Here is a 22,842-nt window from a genome sequence, read left to right on the forward strand (position 1 = left end):
GGAAGCAGGCTCCAGGCTGAAGCTGTCAGCACAGAGCCTGATGCAGGGCTCGAACTCACGAACCGTGAGATCATGACCTGAGCCGAAGTCCGACGCTTAACCCACTGAGCCACCGAGACGCTCCTATCTTCACTTTATTACCAAATCCTCCATGGGGATAGTGAGGAACATTATTGAACAAAAACTCATGTAATTTTCTTTATTTTGTGTAGTTCAGTTTGGTTTCATCTCTGCACTTGCATTGTGTCCAATGCAAAATGGGAAGAAAAGAAAATAAACAATCTAGACGTTTCTAGGTAAACTTAATAAAATGCAGCTATTTTTCAGTCTCTTCAGGCTTGACACTTGGCCATATTTATGTTTGTCAGCCTTCATCCTCTCCTGCCCCCTGCAGTTGATGCTAAACTTGGGGGGTGGGGTTCTTACAGAAATATCCCCGCAGGGGACAGGGATTGGGTGTCTGTTTTCAGTGTGGCATCATCTCCGTCCTAAGCTGCCTCTTGCCCAGGACAAACTTCCTTGTCCTGTTGGGCTCTCAGACGGGATATGATAATTGGTGATAGGACTCTCTCTGGTCCAAGGTTCTCTCCTGGCCCACACCTGCCCCCCCCCCATAACTATTAAGCTCCCCTGAGATACAGCCACAACCTGTAAGCTCCCCTGAGACGCAGCCACATCCACTCCTTAACCCAGGCAAGCACTGTCCACACCTGCTGTTCTGATGCGTCCTCTCCTCCTGGCCGACTAACCCCCCTCTGCAGCCCTGGGTCCTCAGCCTTTCCTCCTCAGCTGACTTACATGGCCCACCCACTGGAGACAACAGAAATGCTCAGAGGCTATTCTATGCCACACTGGAGCCACAGGAGCCCTTTCCTGCCCCCAAGTCTGTTGCCGGTGGCTCTGTGGCCGCTGCTCCATGATGATGCAGGGACTTCGCTGGTTCTTGAACAGACACTGCCGTGAGCAGGGTGGGCAGCAGAGCCTTGGTCTTCTCAGCTCTCATCTTCCAGGGATCTTTGTCAGCCCCTCACACAGAGCACGACTTGTCTGGGGGCGCATCCGGTGGCAGCCCCCACAATGCTCTCACACCTCCTGCTTCCTCCAACCCGGACCCTTTCTCTCCATGACTTGGAGGCTCCGTGTTGCCTGAGGAGAGGCCAAGTTGTCTTCTGCCTATTCTCATCCCCTTCCAGATGTGTCCCAACCTTTTACCTACATCTGTGCCTTCCACCCTTAGAGTCAACATTCACTGCTTTATGCTCTGTCCCATCCTGAAAACACCTGGGTCAAATAATGGCGGACCTTTCTTCAGGGAGAGCCGTAAGCAAGGAGGAGAAGGAAGAGCATTCGGTGGTTTGAATTGCTGTCACATCACATGCACGGAAGCATCCTTTCCTGACACAAACGAGGCCTTTCTCTTTGCCATTCCAATCATACGCAACTTCTTGTATCAGATCTGCTAAATCTGGACAAGCTGTTCTCAAGACAGGGTTGAAATGCCCAGTAGTTCCATTGATAGCACTCGAAGGGTCTTTAACTCAGGAGTTTCGAGGAGTGCCAGATGGGCTATTTATTGCAAGTCCTAAGTAATAGCATCCCTTATTAAACCAAGATGAATTGGTGCATTTGTAAGGATTATATCAGCCATGAGTGCAGATGTCTTTCTGAGAGGCAGATGAGAACGGAGGCCAAGCCCACCAACTCTGGGACAGCGCTCCCTGGGTTCAAGACCTGCCCAAGCGTCTGCAGGCTGAGAAGCCTTGCTGTGGCTCCCTTGCCTCATCTGTAAAGTGGAAGTTACCATAGTGGCTACTGCATAGGGTAGAGATGGGGATTAAATGAGTTAATACATATAAAGACATTAGAGCAGTGCCTGACAGTTGATTGAAGTGTTAAGTTTGTTTTTGAGGACTCGCGGCTCTCCTGGGATCATCACTGGGAAAGCATCTCACCAAGAAGAGTTTGAAACATATCTGTGCTCTTTTCTCCTGGACCAGATCCTTCTCCTCGTCTTTCTCCTCCTCTTACGTCTTTCTTGTCATTCTCCCCCCTCCCCTTCCTCCTCCCCTTCCTTCCCCTCTTCCTTCTTCTCTCTTTGAATCATCAAACATCGTCTCTTCAGTTCATGGACCACTTTTCTTAAAGGTATCCTGGTCCATGCCCTTCCCTCTACACTGACGTGCTCTGTGCACAGTGCTCTCGTGTTCCATTTACGGGAAGTTAAGGTTCCACCCAAAGAGCCACTCAGCCACAGTGAGTTATGAAGCGTTTTTCTCTCTTGTTCAGCTGTTTTTATGCCAGCGGTACTCCTACTTTGTTCCTATCACCAAACTTTTGGCAACCCGCACACCTTTCTAAGCGCAACAGAGGCTGCCATGCTTTTCAAGGCAACTCCCTTCTTTTCCAGAAAACCTCTAAACGAGCTTCATGTTTCTGTGTTGAGTGCACCTGTGAAACATTCCCCAGTTACTGAATTCCTTTCCCTCTTTCCACCCCTGCACTCTTTTACTCCTTCTGCTGGGTTTCATACAGGTTACATGCGTGGCTTACACGTGATCTACTCCAAGACTGATTACTACGTAGAAACCATCACTGTCGTGTCACTTTGCACGTCAATAAAACTTGTGGAAACTTGCAACATCTCTTGAGTGGAATGTAAATAACGTATTCTGAGTCGTCTTGTATGGAACTAATATTGGGAATTTTTCCTATACAGTTGACTCTTCAACAATATGAGTTTGGACTATGCACCTCCACTTAATCATGGACTTTTTTCAATAAATACATCAGTACTATAAATGTATTTTCTCTGCCTTATGATTTTCTGAATAATATCCTTTCTTAAGCTTACGTTCTTATAAAAAAAATACAGTATAAATACATGTAACATACAACCTGTGTGTTAATCTACTGTTTGTCTTGTTGGTAAGGCTTTAGGTCAGCAGCAGCCTGTTACGTTTTGGGCGAGTCAAAAGTTTTATGCAGATTTTTGACCACATAGGGGTCAGTGCCCCAAATCCCGTGTTGTTCAAGGGTCAACTGTATGTGCAAGCACACAGAACTAAAAGTGTCAAAATAAAAGTTCTTTTCTGTGTATCAATAATGTAAGGTCAAATCCATTATCTGATTATCTCTTTTCAATTAGGGAGAACATACCACTGTTGTTGACCATCTTCCCATGCCAAAGAGGCATATCTGTAACTCAGTCACGTTTGGGGCTATCTACAGCCATTTTTTGTTACTCCAAAATCACTTCCCAGGAAGGCTTAAGGATTGTCATTATTTTCCAAACACCAGATCATCTTTCCATCCAACATGGGAGGGATGTAATAGCTGAACTTCTGAGAAGAAAAAACAAAGTCCAAGCCTTCCTTTCTTGGCTCATTTCAGATATGGCCAGGTTCCCCTCTGTCTACGTTTGGAAGGATGAAGGAGAGGGCGAGGCAGTGTCTGGGAGACTGAGCACAGGGGATTAGGTGAGAGAGAGGTGATGGCAGAGGAGGAAGTATCGGCAGCATCATAAAGAGAAGCAGTTGTAGAGTAACAGGACCAGGCTCAGGTGGCCCCCGTAGGCAGGGTATTTGACATCTTTGTGTCTAGATTTCCCCATCCGTAAGATAAGAATGCTAATGCCGACCCACCAGGGCCTTGGGGAACTAGGAGAGATCAGTAATGTACGAGCCAGCATCCTGGGCCTAGAAAGAGGTGCCAAAGGGGTCATCTTTAGGGCTTATGCTTCAGCCTGCTTAAGTGACTGAGAACATTCCCTGTGGTGTCTTAAAAGGTCCAGAATATCACCCCAGCAGTAAAGTTTATCGTTGACGTTCATCTTACAATAATACGTAGACATTGACCCTACATCTGATTTCCGTTTTCTTCTTTTTTCTAGCTTCTCTTCTTAGTTTTAGGGAAGAAAGCCAACAATGAGTGGGCTGCATAAGCTCAGGTTTCTAGTCTTTTCCGGGCACTGGAGACAAGAAGGTTCACAGGTAGTGGAGGAAGTGGATGAAAAGCATATCTCAGCATGTCACATTGCAAGTGAAATTTCTGATGACACAAAGTGGTTTTGTACTGTCTTCACGAGGGGCCTCCCTCCCTCAGAAGGGATATCCCATCCGGACACCCAAATTTCAATGAGAAGTTTCCAAACCTTGCGATTTTTGTATGTCTAAGGATTTCTGACTGTTGATTTCTTTGCTCCCTGAGAGTGGGGCTGTGGAATAGTCCATTGCAATCAAGAGATGCTTTATTGAATTCAGTCTGTTTCCCCAAGCCCCTCAGGCTTCCTAGAGCTTGAAGGACAGAGTGGGGGCAGGAGAAAAACCATACAGTGTGAGTTGATGGTGATAAGAAACTATGTGAATGTGACTTCTGACGTAGGACAGGATGAAGTTGTGTGTGTTTTTTAATCTCATATTTCATGCAGGGCTGGGCTGAGGATGTGGCAGGCATGGCGTATGCCCTACGTTCACTGCCAGAGGGGGCTCCCTGCCTGCCACAGGTGAGAGCCAGCTCTGGGGTGCCTGCCCTGATGGGAATGGGGGATGGAAGGGCCCGGTGGGGGAGGGGTGGGGACTCGGTCCCACCTTTGGTGGTTCCCTGAAGGACTCTGCCACAGAATCCAGAACTTCATGTCGTGAATGCCATTTTCTTAAACCCTTCCATTGCTTGGTTTTTATTGTGCACACTCTTCTCTGGAGTACTGTACAACAGTATGAAGTATATATGTGAATGTCCGGAAAACGTGGACCTCCCTGCATTCCGTTAAATGACTCTGAATGCTTTATCATCCTGAAGTTGCAAATACGTTTCAGATAAAAAGTAGGTGTGTTCCATTAAAGCCGACAACCACCAATCCAAAACAAACTGTATGTCTTACTTTATAAAATGGACATTGAATAATGGCCCCAGACATAATACATTTTGATCCAAATGTTTTCTTAAAAATCTGACGGTTTTTACTCTTGACTTTAAGTGTCATGTTTACCTCTCCTCACCCTTACCTTTTTCTGACCCATTGACTTTTTATTATTCAGCCAACAATTTAGTGACCGTATGTTCACCAACCCACCTGCGTGCCCCACCTCCAAATGCAGGTCTCTTAAAAAAAATGACCTGTCCTCAACTTCTTATCATTTTCTACCTTTTCCGGAGTTCTTTTTTATTCCTCCTCACACCAAAAAACCAGCCCACCCTTCCTGTCCTAACATTTCCCGTCCTAGCATTTCCTGTCCTAGCCCTTCCTGTCCTAGCCCTCCGCATCTTAAAGCATCAAGTGGCTTGCCCAAGTCGAGGACTGCAAATGCCAGCATCAGAGAAATAAGCGTGGCAGTAACTGATTAACCCCAAAACCTCTTGCATATACTGAAGGCAGAAAATAAAGTTAAGACATTTTAGTACATGCCTACCGCATTCAGCCCATTCTACAACCAGGTCTTGATAATTCATCCTTTTTGGCTCCTATAAAGCAGCCGTCTGAAAGCCTGCACGTGCTGTTAGCTTCTAGGGTTTTCCACCTCCGCTTCTAATGCCTTGGCCTTCCTTCTCGTTGCAGTGGTCAGTATATATCCGAGCTGCTGTCCGAAAAGAGAAAGGCCTGCCTATCCTCGTGGAGCTGCTCCGAATAGATAACGACCGTGTGGTGTGCGCAGTGGCCACGGCGCTCCGGAACATGGCCTTGGACGTCAGAAACAAGGAGCTCATTGGTACGTTCTCTGCAATTCACAGTGTCTCAGAATCTAAATGAAAACATTTCCCGGCAGGTGCATGTGGCCGAATCCATAGGCAAGACAACCGCACGTGCAAAACACAGTGCATTTATTAGAGGTCACGTTTTGTCAGCTGGCCGCCTTCTTTAAATGCAGTGAGCTGATTTCTCTTTTAGAATTTACAGGAAAATGCAATGTGTGTTGACATTCCTAATCCTTGCAACTTAAAAACGACCACAGTGCTCAGCACTGGATACCACTGTCCTGAGCCTCTACGTCTGGTTGTTTGTTTGCTTTCCACGTGGTGACCTGGGATTCTAATGGCTGCACGCCACATCTCTTCCCCTCTCTGTTTGAAGATCTGTTTTGGATTAGAGCATACTGGCCCTTTAATCCTATTTGTAAAAGACTCCTCTTCCTCTAATTCGGTACTCAAGAAATAGGGGAGATCTTTTATTAATGAAGCATTAAGGAGATCGTATATTCATCTATTTATTCGACAGATGTTTATCCCTGACCTGCTTTGTTCCAGGCCTGTTCTAGGCTCAGAGATTTTATCAGTCAGCACAACAGACAGGAAGGCTCACCCTTGTGGGGGTTATATTTGGGAGAAGGGAGAGACGCATCGAATAAAATATACATTCGCAGGAACTTGACGGTATGTTAGAAACCTTACATGGGGTAAAGGAAACCATCATTGTGAGGTGGCGGTTTTTTTCATCGAGGTGAGATTTACATAACATTGTATTAACCCCTTCAGAGTTCACCATTACCGTGGCATTTAGTATTTTCATAACGTACAACTACCATATCTGTCAAATTCCAAAGCCTTTTCACCACCCTAAAGAAAACCCTATAGCCGTTAAGTAGGCACCGGCGTTTTCCGTCCTCCAAGACCCTGGCAGCCACAGTCTCCTTTCTGTCTCTGCAGACGTCCCAGTTCTGCATATTTCATGTAAATGGAGTCATATCGTATGTGAGCTTTTGCGTCTGGCTTCTTCCACTCAGCATAAGGGGTTGTGATTTTAAGTGGAAGGTCAAAGTCAAGGTAGTCGTGGGAAGGTTACATCTGAGCAAAAACTTGAAGGAGGTGAGAGTAGGTCTGTGGACATTTAGAGGGAAGGGCAAACGGTGGGGGAGCTGGGAGCTGGGTGGTGAGTTCAGGGTCTTCAAGGGGCCGCTTGTGTCTGGGGCAGAGTGTGGTAGGAGCCCAAGTGGGAGAGGCCTCCTGGTTCCTCCCCTCTGCAGGTAGGAAGATCCCAGGCCAAGGCCGATGGATGCCTGGAGGAGTGGTGAACCAGGAGACCTCCCTCCCCCAGAAGAGACACGAGCCTCCGCACAGACAATGTATTCCTGCTAGAGCATCTGAGATTAAAGAGGGGATTCCAGTAGGGTCTTTGGTCAATGCCTCATGAAGACTGGCAAGCCTCCGTGCAGGTAACAGGTGTCAGTGGAGTTTGGGTAGCAGGGAGCTGGACCAGCCACCGTGCCAAAGATTCACATGGTACCGACTCTGGGCCGGGGGAAAGGGAGAAAGTGAGTGAGCGTGGGCAGAGGGTCGAGTTTCCATTCCTGGGACAGTTGGGGTCCCAGGCGTGGGTCTAAATGTCATACACAAATTTCACATAGAGACATGGGTCTATTTGTGCTGTCCTCATTCCTGAGCATGGCGTTCCAAGCCCTTTGTGATCGGGAAACCAGATACTTTTTTCCTGCCGTTTCATAATACTCATCATATCCTCCAATAAAATCAAAAGTATTTGTGGACCTTTGTCCATTATTTATTTATTTACAGGGAAAAAAGACTTCAAATCTTTGCCTAATAAATGCAACTATCTTTTTAAGCTTGCACTATGTTATAAATCATGAAAATTAGACTCACAATTTGATATTTGTAGTTAGTTTGAAAAGAACTTAAGTGTCGCTGTGGATTTTGTATATTTAAATTAGGCCATTAACTCAGAAGGTTACCCGCTGCATATCTGCTCTTCCTTTCCTTATGGAGTTGTTTCAGACGGGACAGAGCTGGGGCTTCTGATAAGATCTTGTCGCTCCTGCGTAAAATAGAGGAAAAATCAATAGCTAATCAGTCCGCTGCCTGGATACTAACTACTAGGTATTGTATGTCTGCGTGTTTTATTTCTTTTGCTGGATTAAAATATAACAAAATAGGGAACTATTGATTGGTTTTCTAGCTTCCAGACACCTCTTCTTTCTCAGAAGCCCGTTATTCGGGACTCTCTCTGAGGCAGGAACATTTGGAGCGCCATATTGCCCATGTTAAATTAAGCCTTTACTATCAAATGTCACCAGCCAGGAAAGGGAGCCAGTCACTTAAAAATAGAAGCGAAAATATCCAAGTCACTGGCTTTATGGAATCAATAACTTTTTTTCTCGAATGAGAAAAGCAGAATTTAACAACAACAACAAAAAGAAAAGAAAAAAAACCAACAACACACCTGTCTATTCCATCTAGAAGAAAGGAAATGTGACCTCTGCCAGCTCTTTGACTTCAAATACTGTATCACAGTAGTGATTTTTATAGGAAACGCTATACAGAATTTTGTGCATTGAAAAGAAAGTTGCAGTGACTTTGAACAAAGAACAGCAACAAAGGGCAAGAGTTGAACTTGGACTTCTCTTTTCTGTCACTTCTCAGTCAACGCTTTGGTGGTTTTGTGGTTTCATGGTGTCAAAGATCTATATTCCGATGACGCTCAGATGGGTATCTCTGGTGCGAGTCCCACATCTCTGGGTCTAGCTGTCTGTCCCCCATCTCCATTGGCTGTCCAACAGGCATCCAGATACATCTCCAGACCTGAGTTCCTTACCTTTCCCCCAACCACTGTCCCTCCTCAGTCATTCCCAACAGCAAACGTCCGTTTGTCCTTGCCGAGGTCCAGGAGAGGCACCTGGCGGTGCCCTTTGACTCCTCAGTCCCCATGCCTGGTCCATCAGCAAATCTGATCATTCTTCTACATTCTTCCAGGACCTGACACTTCTCACCCTCATTGCTCTTTTCCCCAAATTCCCACCATAGGTCACCTACCTGGTTATTACCATGGCACCTGCCTCTGCCGTCACCCCCTACCATCCACTCTCGACACAGCAGCCAAAGTGGCCCTGTTAAAACCTTAACCAGAGCTTGTCACCTGTCCTGTCCTCCTCAGTGGAAGTGAAATCTTCCTCAGGCACATATAGCTGTACGTAATCCAGCTCTCTGGTTCCCCTCCACACTCGCCTTTTCCCCTCTCGCTGTTACTAACATGCTGTGGTCACTGGTTCACATGTGGTTCACATGAGCCATGATCCTGCCTTAGGACCTTTGAACATGCTGCTCCCTCTGCCTGCAGTCCTCTTTCTCCAAGTGCCCATGTGCTTCTTCCCTCATCCCAACCAGGCATTCCTTTCCACTAGAACCTTTTCTGGCCACTATTCTCAAATCTCACCCCCTTCCCCACTTTGCTTCTCTCCACAGCACAGGTCACCTTCTAACATATAGCATAACACTTCTTCATCTTGTTTTTCATCCATCTCCCTGCCACTGGAACATTTGCCCACTAAGGGCAAGAAGCTCTGTCTTATTGGTTCCCTGGGGTGGCCCATGAGCCTAGAGGGGCACCTGGGTCCATTGTAGGACTTGATAAAATTTTGCTAAATAAATGACAAAAGTAAAATGTTTCCTGTCTGGCCATCATCTTTTTTTTTAGCTTCGTTAAAATTTTTATTCTTTATGAGAGAGAGAGAGAGAGCACATGAGTGGGGGAGAGGGGCAGAGGGAGAAAGAGAGAGAATCTTAAGCAGCCTTCACACTAAGCGTGGAACCCCATACAGAGCTTGATCCTACGATCCCGGGATCATGACCTGAGCTGAAATCAAGAGTCGGATGCTCAACCAAGATTAAGCCACCCAGGCACCCGTGTCTGGCCATCGTCTTAAAATGAACCCCAAATCAGCAAAACCTTAAGTACGCAAATTAAACTTTAAAGAAAAACATTTTATATTAATAAAGAAAAACATTTTAAAAATCTAGTTCATTTTCCTCCTAAAACTTACTAGATGTATGCAGATGTTCAGAATTCCCGAAGAAACACTGTTTTTCCCATTGCTGGTTCTGGGGTTTCAGTTTAGCTCTTTGTAGATGGTTCTTTTAGTTAGAGTGGGGGGAGGAGCTGCTACCACATTTCAGTTGAGGAATGCTTCGTCTTCAGGGACTCCCATTTCTGGGAAAACACCCAACAAACTATTGGACGATGGTCCTCCTACCCCCTCAGCTCTAATGAGGATCATCTAAAAGGAATGGCCTCTTCCCGTTTTTGGGTTTTTGTGGTTCTGAGTCTGTCTCTGACACTGGGCATTAGGTATATCTACTTAGCTCTCTCTGTCTATAGATAGACCTTCATGTCCTTCTGAATGATGTGATGGGGCAGTAGTCCAAATTAGTAGACACGCATACATTTCTTGGCCGCCTTCCAAAAATGGTAATTATCCTTCTGAGTGAAGTGTTATTTCATCATTCAGAAGGGTTTTTTTTTTTTTTTTTAAAGAATGGTAATAGTTACCTTCAGTGAAAAGAGCAAACAATATTGTGTCCCTTTAACAAATATAACAAAATGCCATCCATTTCAGCACATTGTCAGGTCCTGATAAAGATGGCCAATATTTATTTTAGCCAAATCCCTACCTTCTCTGCCAACAAACAAATGAAACTCAAAAAAAATTTAAAAAATAAAAAAATTTTCAAGCATACATAAACACTAGACAGGAGAGCTATCTGTCACCTGGCAAACATTGGTCATTAAGCCACTGCTATCCGTCCATGGAAAATAATCCCAAAGAGAGTAATTTCATCCTATGTGCTGTTCTGTTTTGCTACATTTGCAGACAGCACAGAAAATCAAGACTGCATCAAAACCATTACTTAGTATAACATGGACACTGCAAGTAAGTTTTCCAACAGGCAAGATTATCTCGTCTGTGAATGTCTTGGTGTCCCATACAAGGCCATGCCTGTGCAAACTGCCTCTTATTTCTTTTTTTTTTTTAATTTTTTTTTTTTAAGTTTATTTACTTTTGAGACAGAGAGAGACAGAGGATGAACGGGGGAGGGTCAGAGAGAGAGAGGGAGACACAGAATCTGAAGCAGGCTTCAGGCTCCGAGCTGTCAGCACAGAGCCCGACACGGGGCTCGAACTCACGAGCCGCGAGATCGTGACCTGAGCCAAAGTCGGACGCTTAACCGACTGAGCCACCCAGGCGCCCCTGCAAATACCTTTTTTTTTTTAATGTTTATTTATTTTTGAGACAGAGAGAGAGCGTGAATGGGGGAGGGTCAGAGAGAGGGAGACACAGAATCCGAAGCAGGCTCCAGGCTCTGAGCTGTCAGCACAGAGCCCGACGCGGGGCTCGAACTCACGAGCCGTGAGATCGTGACCTGAGCCGAAGTCAGACGCTTAACCGACCGAGCCACCCGGGCGCCCCACTGCCTCTTATTTCTAATGGCTTTTTCACGAACTCTTCAGCCATACCAGTTTGTGTATCATTATTCCCGCTTACGCACCTACAGACTTCCCGCTCACCATTCAAAGCTCAGCTTGGGGTGACCTTCCCAGTGAAGGCCACTCTTTGAATTCAGAGCACAGGGGGGCAGCACCTACCTGATTTCTTAGATTTCCATCGTGCAGTTTTACGTTCGCAGTATCTGGTAGGTTTTCGTGTGTAGATGCCCTGCATCATCCCCCAGTGAGATGATAAGCAGGGATCGGGTACCATGTTTATTTCCATGTCCTACAGTGCCCAGCACTTTGCTCTGCCCATAACAGGCACTCAGTACATATGTGCTGAAATAAGGCACTGAGGGGTGAAACACACTGGTATTTATTCTGAAGAATGATCTGGAGAATGTTTGGGGAATCCCAAAGAGAGAGAGGAAGGGGTGGGGGAAATGTCTGTTTCAGCTTCTTCCCACAGCTTTCGGGAATAGGAAGAGAGACTAGCTTAGCTGCTCCCTGAAATCCAGCACTCTTGTCAAACTCAGACTCATCCTGCTGCCTCCTTGGAAGAGGCTTATGATTGGGTGGGAAATAGTAACGTCTTCCGTGTGTGCCAGGAGATCGTGTTGGCAGACTGTCTCTACCCCTGCGGGTGGTACTGGCAAAGCTGGCAGGGCACCCTCCCTTGGCTTCCCAGGCAGTGGCTTCTTGTCACACTTTCCGGCAGGCGAGCCGGGGCTGGGATCCGGAAGCATCCTCCCGGTCCTCTTCATCCCTCCTTCCACTGCCTCGTGAACCTGGCTCTTCCCTAGTTTGCCTCGGCCCTTCACCTCATCCTCTCTGGTTTGCACAGCTGTTTCCCTCTATTATCATTTGGATGGTTGGGGCACCACATCTGGAATGATCTATAAGAATGTTCCTTTGACTGGTGGCCCTGCACATTCATATTACAAGATCCATTCTTCTAATTCAACTAACCTTCTACTCACTTCATCAGCTAGCTGAGCCTCTGTCTAAGCAATACGTTCTCGATCGGTTCCAAGCTCCAAGGAGCACAGACAAAATTTGATTCTCTCTGGGGTCGGGAAGGGACCATTTCTCAAAGGAGTCTGCCGGCTCCAAACACAGGTAACCCCCAGGAGAGATGGATGAGAAGGGAGCCCCAAATCTCCAGATGTACCTAGTGGTGGACATCACATGCTTTCTAACATTAGTGAAATCATGAACAAAATAAGGGTGATTTCTTGTCTAGGGGTTAATTATTCTTTAAGCAGTAAATCCACTGTTGTTTCTCTTCCCTTTTGGGGGTTTTCAGATTATCCTTTTCATTAATTGCAGGAAGCGGGGGTCAAGGGCCTGGAGGCATTCCCTTCCTATCTTTTTTCTTTCTTGCCACAATGTTGAAATAGTCAGGTGAAAGATTTTATCTGACCACCGTAGGCTGTTTATAGACAGCGGTTGCTGGTCATATTTAAAGGACAACATAAAAAGTTTCATTTAAGTGGAAATAGAGACTGAATGAAAGAAAAGTTAGTGAATTCTGTCCATAGAATGACCTCTTACATGCCACATTTTTACCTAGGGAGAAGTGTATTTTCTTTTGGAAAACTGTAGGGGTGGGGCGGGGGGTGGGAGTCTTGGTTGTGTCTGTACTGTCCTGAATGCTGCCTAGCTTTGTAAACATTTCCTTTCATTTAGTGATCTCACAGCTGAATTTTTTGAGATGTGCATCCGTGGAATTACAGAGCTGGCAGTACCAATCTTCATCCAAACTTCGGGATGCATTTTTATTCAATTCTCGAATCATGAGCACATGCTCAGGGGAATAAAGAGACACCTAAATCAGGGTCTCCATCTCCAAGAAGCATTCCACATATTCCTCAGGAGGTTATTACTCAAAGTTTATCGAAATTCTTTGGCTCAGGATTGAAACACATCTTGGTCATCATCCTGTGTTACTGAGAATATCACTTGGTACCCACAGGACAAAACTAGAGAACAGAGAGCTCTAAAACTGTAGGGTCAGTTTGTGTGTGTGTGTGTGTGTGTGTGTGTGTGTGTGTGTGTGTGTGTGTATGCGTGTGTGCGTGTGCCTGTGTGTGTTTTATTTTCTCATCTCATGTACATGGCTTGCATATGGCAGAACATTCTGGGATATGGGCATCCCATTGCGGAGGGCAGCGCTCTCACAGGTCAGTCATTGCACAGCACTGAGGGCGCCTTCTTTACCCGTGTTCTTGACCCTGGGTGCTCCCACCTGTGCCTAGGAAAAGACCAAGAAGCTCTAGAGACCGCCATGCAACCGGAAGGCCGTGCGTTATTTTCATCCCTGGAAATGTGTGCGCTTCACTTTGTTGAGTAGGTTTGAGGACGTTTTAGAGACCTACCTTCTCTGCTTTTCAAACGTGTTTCTTCAGACCCTGGCAGATGTTGTTTTAATTAAAACACATGCAATTTCAATTAGTATTTTAAAAGGAAGCCTGGTTTCCCAGACAAGGTGATTTATTGGAGCACTCTTTGCCGGCTCTTTAATAACTGGATTTCACAAAGCCAAATTCTAGGCAGCAGGAAAGCTGTGTGCTTTGGCCAAAACTTGGTATCTTCAGATTAGGTGCCTGTGTTAGAGCCCCCAAACCCAAGAGCCTAATCTCGTGAATGCTGCCCTCCTTTCCAGTGGAGCCATAGAATCTTCGTTAATTAACTTTGGACACCTGTTGGGGAATTTTGGTGTCTGCGCCTGGCAGATAAGAATTGCTTAGAAGGGGAGTTGTAAATAAATCGAAGAGCCAATAATTATTTTATTAAACAAGACTTAATGATTCACCCCTTGGAATGATTCCCCTTCCATGTGGGGAAAAGGCAAAACTGACTGAAATTTGTGGTTGATCCAAATTTCAGAACCTCTGCTTAAAGACCTCGAAGAAAAGAGGGAAAAATCCCCACGTAACTTTACCCTGACTAGTTAGATATTCATGTTATGCCTAGCCAAACAGTTTCAGGAGAAAATGATTTTAAGAAGAGAATACATGAGAAATGAAACAGATCTCTTGACAACCCCGAATCTTGAGACTCTAAAAATAGAAAAGAAGGTTTTAGCAGAGTCGTGTTTTTAAGTTGTATTCCTTGTACACGTAGACTACCATCTTTCCCCCTTGCCTGCTTCAAAAAAGACTTTTTTGATCCTGTGGAAAGAATTGATATTTTTACTCTTTGATACTAAAAATAGTGGATTAGAAAATAGCTGAAGAGTTTAAAGACGAATATCGTTTTAGCATCTGGGCTTATGTTTCGTTGTATTTATCGTGCCGGAATTGAGGAATTATAGAGCAGGCAAGGACAGCCATTACTGGGGGGTTCTGGTTTTAAAACACAGTGTGTAGGCTGGTACCATACTTTGAGTGTACCAGTCAGTGGTTCTGCCCTGGAGGACATCTGAGGCAATACAAGAGGAGAAGGCAGACGGTGTAGAGACGGGGCGGCCATCCCAGGAGGAAGGACACGGGGAGCCTCAGGCAAGAGAGGCTGGGGACCCAGGAGGCAGATGGCCGATGGAGGTGCAGCCTGCGGCCAGGACCTGCGATGCTGGTGTGGGAAACAGCATAAGCACAAAGAGCAGAGTTTGCTCCTGGAGAAGAAGCAAGCTTGAGAAGACAGAGTTCATCCATTCAGCCTATCAGACTAGAATCAAAGAGACACTTGCTTCCGAGGAGAGAGGAAGCAAAGACTCATTCCCAGCCGTGATTCACTAAAATGTTCTGAGTTGTTTCAAGAAGCTTAGGTGAAATTCAGAGATTTCTTCTCTTCTAACTAAGAAAGTTCATGAAAGGTCATTTACTGTCTAGCAAAAAAGCGTAGCCTTTTTCCCCAAATGTATTTCTTTTTTAAAAGGCGAGGTCCTTTTTTTTCTTTTGGTCCAGATTTTTTTCCTTTCTTTTTTTTTTTTTTTAATTTAAACTCAAGTTAGTTAACATATGGTGTAGTATCGGTTTCAGGAGCAGAATTTGGTGATTTGTCGCTTACATGTAGCATCCAGTGCTCCTCCCAACAAGTGCCCCGTTTAATGCCCATCATCCATTTAGCCCAATAATGAAGCAGCAGAAAAAGAAATCAAGGGTTTTTTTTCAAATTTCAAATGAAATTTCCCTATTCAGTTTTGTGCCTTATAGTGTCTTTGAACAATGTCGGGTAAAATAAACGGCTTTGGAGACGAACGATAAAGGACAAGTGACTTGTTTCCTAAAGCACATAATATCCTCTGAGCCAAATTTTATCATCCTTATTAGTGAATATAGGCAGCTGAACTTGACACGGTACCAGCCAGGCTGGTGCAGGCATATAGTAATGTGCAATGTGTTGCTTTTAATTAGGAGTCACGAGTATTCCGACACCAACATGAGGTGGCATTCAATGTGCAAGATAGATCGAAAGATTTTTTAAAAAATCCCCATGGTCCTCACTTTGAGACTTGAACAGTTTCATTTCCTCATCCGAAAGGAAAATTGTAGCCATGAAATGGACAATGGTGGGGTTAAAGGTTTTAACTGAATATTAATTAGCTCCAGAAACTGCTACCTAGCCTCTGCGTGAGAGTCTGGTCCATTTTAGGAGTGGTCTTGTTTTTCTTACAAGGTCAGAATACAGCGGGTATGTGAGAGACAACCCACAGGCTTCTCTCACCAGCAGATGGTCACGGAGGGGCCGCTGTCCTGGGACCACGGGGAATACTGTAGTGAGCAAGGCTTCAACTTGCTCCTCTGGACCAGCGTTCCCACTAGGGCGCACCATGGATGGGTGACAAGTGTGCTAGGGTTGTGATTCCCTCCGCATCACGGTCCGGGTAGCACCTGAGTCTGCCCACCCACCCGGATCCGTGACCTCCGACAGGGTATAGCTGTCGTCCCACGGAGCTCTCACCCCGACACATTGCAGGTGCTCTGGTTTCTGTGTGTGTCATGCTGAGGTAGCAATATGGAAGTTCTGCCCAAGACGGACCTCCCACCTTCACACCCTGTACGAGACATCGTCACCGTGTCACTCTCCCTGGCGCCCAAAAGGTTGGGCATTCAAATCCTCATCTCCTTCGTCCTCAAATACTAACCCAAACCCTGGTCTTTGACTTGCCTTCCTGTTTCCAGTGATAGAAATGGATAGAAACTAGGGGTCTTTTTCTTCCTTTTCTTTATCCCTGCAGACGCATCACGATGCTTTCCTTGTACTTCAGGGAATTTCTTGAATTCTGTGTGTCATTCCTGTGTTGTTCGCCGTTGTGTCTCACGTGTGGCATGGCGGGTCCAGTGTGCACGGAGCTCCCTGCCTGGGGCACTTTGCCCCCTCCACCTTCCTGTGATGCACCCCCACCTCACTCTTCACCCTGAACTCTGGGCAGTACTCCGGCTAAGGGCTCCTCGTAGCCTCCACGATATGAACGACCTGCTGGCACCTGCCGAACGGGGCCATGTTGGCACGTGGTATTTGAGTAACAGGTTGAAGTCATACATTGTGCTTTCATAAACCCAATTCCCATTGCCCTGTGTAGATTTTCCTAATTATTCAAAATTGGTTTGGAGTTTTAACCTACACCACAGCATCTTTGACAATGGAGACCTGCCTGCCCTCACCCTCCTTCCTCACCCTGAGCATACCACTGCCCCTACGTCCCCCCAAATAGAACTCCATGCCTTATTTTTATTGTGCAAACCAAAGCAGACGAGAAGCACTTTGTCAGGACACAATTCATAATCTCAGTTGTACATTGGAATCGCCTGAACCCACCCCCAAGAGATGCTCAGGTATTAGCACTTATTTTGAGGCTCCCCGGGGGATTGTAATATATGGCCAAGGCCGAGAACGTTCTCAAAGACCCGTCGTAAATAAAACCAGCCTGCTGATCTCCTGCAAAGCTGTCTTCTTTCAATTTTGAAATCATTCATAACGACAAGTCTAACCCTAAGCGTTTTTTGGTAAGACCATTCCATTTCTTTGATTGGAACACAAGATTTTTCCTCCAGAAATTATTCCGTTCCATACTTTCCTTACGGTATTGTATGTAATGAATAATGACTTTGAAATAGCTCATTTCAGGTCATATCACCACTAATGATATTGATATCTAGACCAGAAGCATAGGAACGTCATGTGGGTATTATTACTCCCTTGTGTTAGTACAGTTTTTCAGAACACAGATGAACATGTCATGGGCTTCTTTGGCGTGGCAAGGCACATTGTCACTTTACCTTTCCGCTTAATAAAGCTGTTTATGCTGAAAGACAAATTTAATCAGAAGGACGAGTGTAAGGAGCTTGTTGAAAATATCACACACAAGTGTAACACTGACTATGGAGGTCAGTACTTAGAAGACCACAGGGAATGTCTCATATCTTCTGACGGGGGCCGGGTTTTGCCGTTGACATCACCCTTGCTCACTCGGTGTCTGAGCTCCCCCACCACCCAGGAAGCCTGCATGTGTCCAGCGTGGTTCGCTGGGAGATTTGAAAGTACTGTTCTCCCCAGCACCGCCCACCCGCAGCCCCAGTCTTAGCTAATGTTTGGAACCCAAAACCCTGATCCTTCAAGCAGCATCCAAATCTTCCCTGCATAGGCCCATAGCTTCTTCGAGATTGTGTCCGCCTAGGTGTGGGGGTGAAGAAAGGCCCTCAGGGTATCTGTTAGCAAGGAAAGGAAAAGAAAACTAAATAGAAAATTTACAAATTAATACTTTGAGATGTAATCCTGCCTCAAAACCATCCTTCAGAAATGCTAGAGTTGGGGGGGGGGGGCACATGGGCGGCTCAGTCAGTTAAGCATCCAATTCTTGATTTTGGCTCAGTCATGATCTCATGGTTTGTGGGTTCCAGCCCTGCGTCGGGCTCTGTGCTGACAACAGAGATTCTCTCTCTGCCTCTCTCTTTACCCCTCCCCTGGCTCACAAGCTCTCTCTCAAAATAAATAAACACTAAAAAATGCTGGAGTGTTAATCTTACCTTTTGGAGAACCATTTTTCTTGAACTAAAGCTACTTACCTCTTCCCAAACATACTCTTCTTGGCTGCCACCTTATACCTTATGCCTGAATGATTTTTAAAATGTGTTCTCCTTGATATGCAGAGGCGATGCCAGGCAGCGTGTGCTTCAAGTTGCTTTTGAATCTGTTGTGACAGGATTCCTCAGATGCCCCTCCATCTGGTCCCCTCCCCCACCCGTGACGAGCAGTGTATGTTGCTCGCGGGGCTCTCTGCGGTTGGGTATGGAGGCTGCATCAGCTACGGGGAGAAGTTATGCGTTCCTCTGAGGATCAGACTTTTGACTTTGCTTTTTTGGCGGGCTGCTAATGTACCAAACTGAGGAATGGCGGGCAGTGGCGAGACCCAAGGAGCAATTCCATCGACCTCACTGGACATTCCTCAATGGACCTGATACTCAACATCATAGTGTGTGCCTCACCCCCCTTCTGTGACACCTCACTTACCCAAAGGAGCAACATTGGAATCGTATTCCATTGTCACCAACTCTCACTGTTGGTCCAGGCTGGGAGAGAAGAGGTAGTGAGTAAGAAGAGGTAGGGTAGATGATGAAACTAGCAAGAATATTTGTTGATGAAGAAAAAGGGTGTTGTTTCTAAAGCGTCATTATAGGGGAAAATGCAGAATTTCCACTTACCTAGTTTCCATTAGGCAAAGGGCTAGAACTACCTGAAAACAGTTGAATTACAAAGTAGGGGGGCCTCCCCTGGATCAACGTTTTATTTTTTATTTATTTTTTATTTTTTTTTCAACGTTTATTTATTTTTTGGGACAGAGAGAGACAGAGCATGAACGGGGGAGGGGCAGAGAGAGAGGGAGACACAGAATCGGAAACAGGCTCCAGGCTCTGAGCCATCAGCCCAGAGCCCGACGCGGGGCTCAAACTCACGGACCGCGAGATCGTGACCTGGCTGAAGTCGGACGCTTAACCGACTGCGCCACCCAGGCGCCCCTGGATCAACGTTTTAAATGCTAAGCATGTGACCGTATGAGCCAGTTGGACATTGACGATCTATGAGCAACAGACGAGGAATTCCAAGCATTCAGTAACTAAGTACAGTCTGCAACAAAATCCATCTTAAATGGGTGAGGGAGCTCATACGTAGAAACGCGACTGCGTCGGCAGTAACTAGGCGCACTCGGGAAGGGACGGGCTGGCTGACAGACTTTGCCATCTTCCCACGTTGGCTTAAGGCAGCATCTCAGCAATCCTGCCTTGTTCCGTTTCCCACTGACTCCAAAGGCAACCCCAGGCGAGCCTGCTGAGCTATAGGCGGGGATGGAGTGGAGGTTTGGGGGGTGTGGAATGGGAGCCGTACCTGGAGAGCAGTGCCGGGGAGACAGAAGGAACTGCAGACAAGAGACAATATTGATGACAAGTAACCTGTACCCGTCTGCTCCCTAAAGCGTGGGGCAAATCGAAAGTGGCACATACAAAAGGCAACCCCCTTGAATGTCAGTCTAACTGGACTAACAAATCAGTTAGTCTAACAAGAACAAGGGGGTTGAAAGGCGTCCAGCCTTCACTATAAATTTGATGAATCCATTATTTTTCTCTAAATATTCTGCCGAACTTCTTGAAACAAATGCTGCATTTCTGTGTTGCTTCGGTAAGGGATTTTAACTCCCAGAACAGACAAAGCCAGGTGGGCCCAGGCCTGGGGCGGGGATCCAGTCAGGTGCGGTCTTTCTTATCCTCTGGGAGAGCAGATAAGAACGAGTAACGTTCCAGGAATCTCCTGCTAATGAGAGGGGGACAGTGGGGAAGGAAGGACAGACAGGTGTGTGGACTGGACCTCCCATCGTGGAGGCACATCTTCCAGTGACTTCCATGCTTCCTGTCACACCGTCTCTTCTCATGTTTCTGTAGCCCTCTGCCCAGGGATGGTGGCAGCCAGCCTCTATGTTTTTTGGAAATCTCCAGGCTCAGGGCCTTTCACAGATTACAATTTTGCTCAGTTGTTTTTTTGTTTGTTTCATTTCAGAGACCTGGCAGATTCTTTATTTGGGGAGGGTCCAAATACACGCATAAGATTAGCCTCATCACTGGGCTGAAGCTAGTTGGTATCTTTGCATGGACGATGGAAAGGGAAAGAGAGGAGACCTCCCTTCTTAGGCTTCCAATAAAGGCCTGAGGAAGGACTCCATTCCCTGATATTCCTCTTTTCCCTGATGTTCCCTGAAGTTCTCTCTCTCTCCCTCTCCCCCTCTCTCTCTGCCCAGCCCTCTTTCTCTCCCTTCCTCTCTGTCTCCCTCCCTGTCTCCCTTTCTGTCCTCTCTCTCTTTTTCATTCTCTCCTTCTCTCTTTTTAGCCAAGAGTATGTGGGATTTTATTTAACTCTTAAAGTTAGAAATTTAAAGAATTATAAAAATCAAAAATTCATCTTCATTCTCTCAAGCCTAATTATCATGGCCCAAAGGAAACCATTACAAGGCTGCTGGGGACATCTGTCAGTCGTTGATTTCATTAGGAGAGTAAAGGACATGTTTTTTGTTGTTGAATTGAGGAAGGAAAATTTAAGACTTTTTTTTTCTGCAAAAGCTGTCCACTTTTTGTATTTATTTATTCATTTAATTTTCTTGAAGTATAAAAGACTAGATTTCTGATTATAGTGCCCCTGAAGTTCTAAAGTCATTTTATTGTTTCCTATTCCTACTGACCTTGTTCCCCACCCTGCCTTGTAGTCTCTCTGTCTCTCTTTTTTTTTTAATTCTCAAGCTAGTTAACATACAATGTAGTCTGGCTTCTGGAGTAGAGTCCCATGGTTCATCACTTACACATAACACCCAGTACTCATCCCAACAAGTGTCCTCCTCAGTGCCCATACCCCATGTTCCCCACCCCCATTAACCCTCAGTTTGTTGTCTGTACTTAAGAGTCTCTTATGGTTTGCCTCTCTCTCTGTTTTTATCTTATTTTTCCTCCCCTTCCCCTATGTTCATCTGTGAAGTATCTCAAATGCCACATATGAGTGAAATCATATGGTGTCTGTCTTTCTCTGACTAATTTTGCTTAGCATAATACCCTCCAGTTCCATCCATGTTGTTGCAAATGGCAAGATTTCATTCTTCTTCATCACTGAGTAGTATTCCATTGTGTGTATACATACATCACATCTTCTTAATCTGTTCATCAGTTGATGGGCATTTGGTCTCTTTCCACAATTTGGCTATTGATAGTGCTGCTGTAACCAACGGGGTGCATGTGCCCCTTCAAATCAGCATTTTGTATCCTTTGGATAAATACCTAGTAGTGCAATTGCTGGGTCATAGGGTGGTTCTGTTTTTAATTTTTGGAGGAACCTCTACACTGTTTTCCAGAAGGCCTGCACCAGTTTGCATTTCCAGCAACATTGCAATAGGGTTCCGCTTGATCCACATCCTTGCCAACATCTGTTGTTTCCTGAGTTGTTCATTTTAGCCACTCTGACCAGCAGCACCCAGTTCTTACTTGACATGTCTCGGGAGGCAAGGCAAATAAAAGCAAAAATGAACTATTAGGACCTTGTCAAGATAAAAAGTTTCTGCATAGCAAAGGAAACAATCAACAAAACTAAAAGGCAACTGGTGGAATGGGAAAAGATATTTGCAAATTCCTGGTAATCTCCTTAACAGGAGTGTTGATCACACAGGGCCTGGAGGGGGTCTCTGTCACTTTGTTGATAGAATCAAGGACTTTGAATCATTGCTAGTAATTAGTAAGAGCCAGAGGTCTGTTAATTTATTTTTGCTTGTGAACTTTCTAGAAGGCATTTGGACAACTGTTTTACCCCTCTCACACTTTTAAATTTAAAGTGTGGCCAAGGATATGGCTTTCTGTGTGATATTTAAAAAAAAAATGAAATTGACACATCCAGGGCACCCGGGTGGCTCAGTCAGTTAAGCATCTCACTTCGGCTCAGGTCAAGATTTCGTGGTCCATGGGTTCGAGCCCCACGTTGGGCTCTGTGCTGACAGCTCAGAGCCTGAAGCCTGCTTTGGATTCTGTGTCTCCCTCTCTCTCTCTTCCCCTCCCCCACTCATGTTCTGAATCTGTCTCTCTCAAATAATGAATAAACATTAAAAAAAAAATTTTTTAAAGAATTAAATAAGACACATCCCTCTTTTAAATAAAGCTGAGAAATCTGATAACCATAGTAGTTTAATGTCCAGCATTATCCTTTTTAATAATATATGAGCAGGTTTCTCATTAATGTTAGAACTTGTACATAATTCCTTTACTCTTTAAACATGTGACCGTTCCTCATTCCTTAACAATTTTACCCTGATTGATGTATTTTCTGCTTAAAAGTCTCACTGATCATTCTTTCAGCAAACAAGACGTACACATATTAAAAAGTGTTTTGTTTGTATTTTTATGGTATTCGGTTTTAAATTAAAATTGCCGTATGGATTAAGTTATTATTCTAGTTAGTAGCAGGGTACAATTGATCAAAATAAATAATTAATCAAATAAATCTTGATTAAAAATTTTAAATATAACAAGTAAAATTGTATTGGAAATTTATTCGTTAGATGAATGAGCCCTTTTATCCCAATCAATTCATAGAATCAAAAATGAATATTACTTATTTCTTGAATGAACAGGGTTCAGTATCAATCATTTCTCAATTCTTTATAGATT

At 45.2% G+C, this 22,842-nt stretch overlaps 1 protein-coding gene across 2 annotated transcripts in view; it reads left to right on the forward strand.

Annotated features, from left to right (window-relative positions):
- The window catches only part of CTNND2 (catenin delta 2), a 938,925-nt gene that overhangs the window by 831,236 nt on the left and 84,847 nt on the right, over nucleotides 1–22,842 (forward strand). The window contains exons 16-17 of one of the 2 annotated variants that reach the window (XM_045038764.1): nucleotides 4,427–4,501; nucleotides 5,555–5,705. In XM_045038764.1, the coding sequence (XP_044894699.1) occupies nucleotides 4,427–4,501; nucleotides 5,555–5,705 (226 nt within the window). The remainder of the gene's footprint in view (nucleotides 1–4,426; nucleotides 4,502–5,554; nucleotides 5,706–22,842) is intronic. The other variant, XM_045038766.1, reaches the window with a different exon arrangement.

Source organism: Felis catus, chromosome A1 (assembly GCF_018350175.1).
Source record: "Felis catus isolate Fca126 chromosome A1, F.catus_Fca126_mat1.0, whole genome shotgun sequence".
NCBI classification, from domain to species: domain Eukaryota; kingdom Metazoa; phylum Chordata; class Mammalia; order Carnivora; family Felidae; genus Felis; species Felis catus.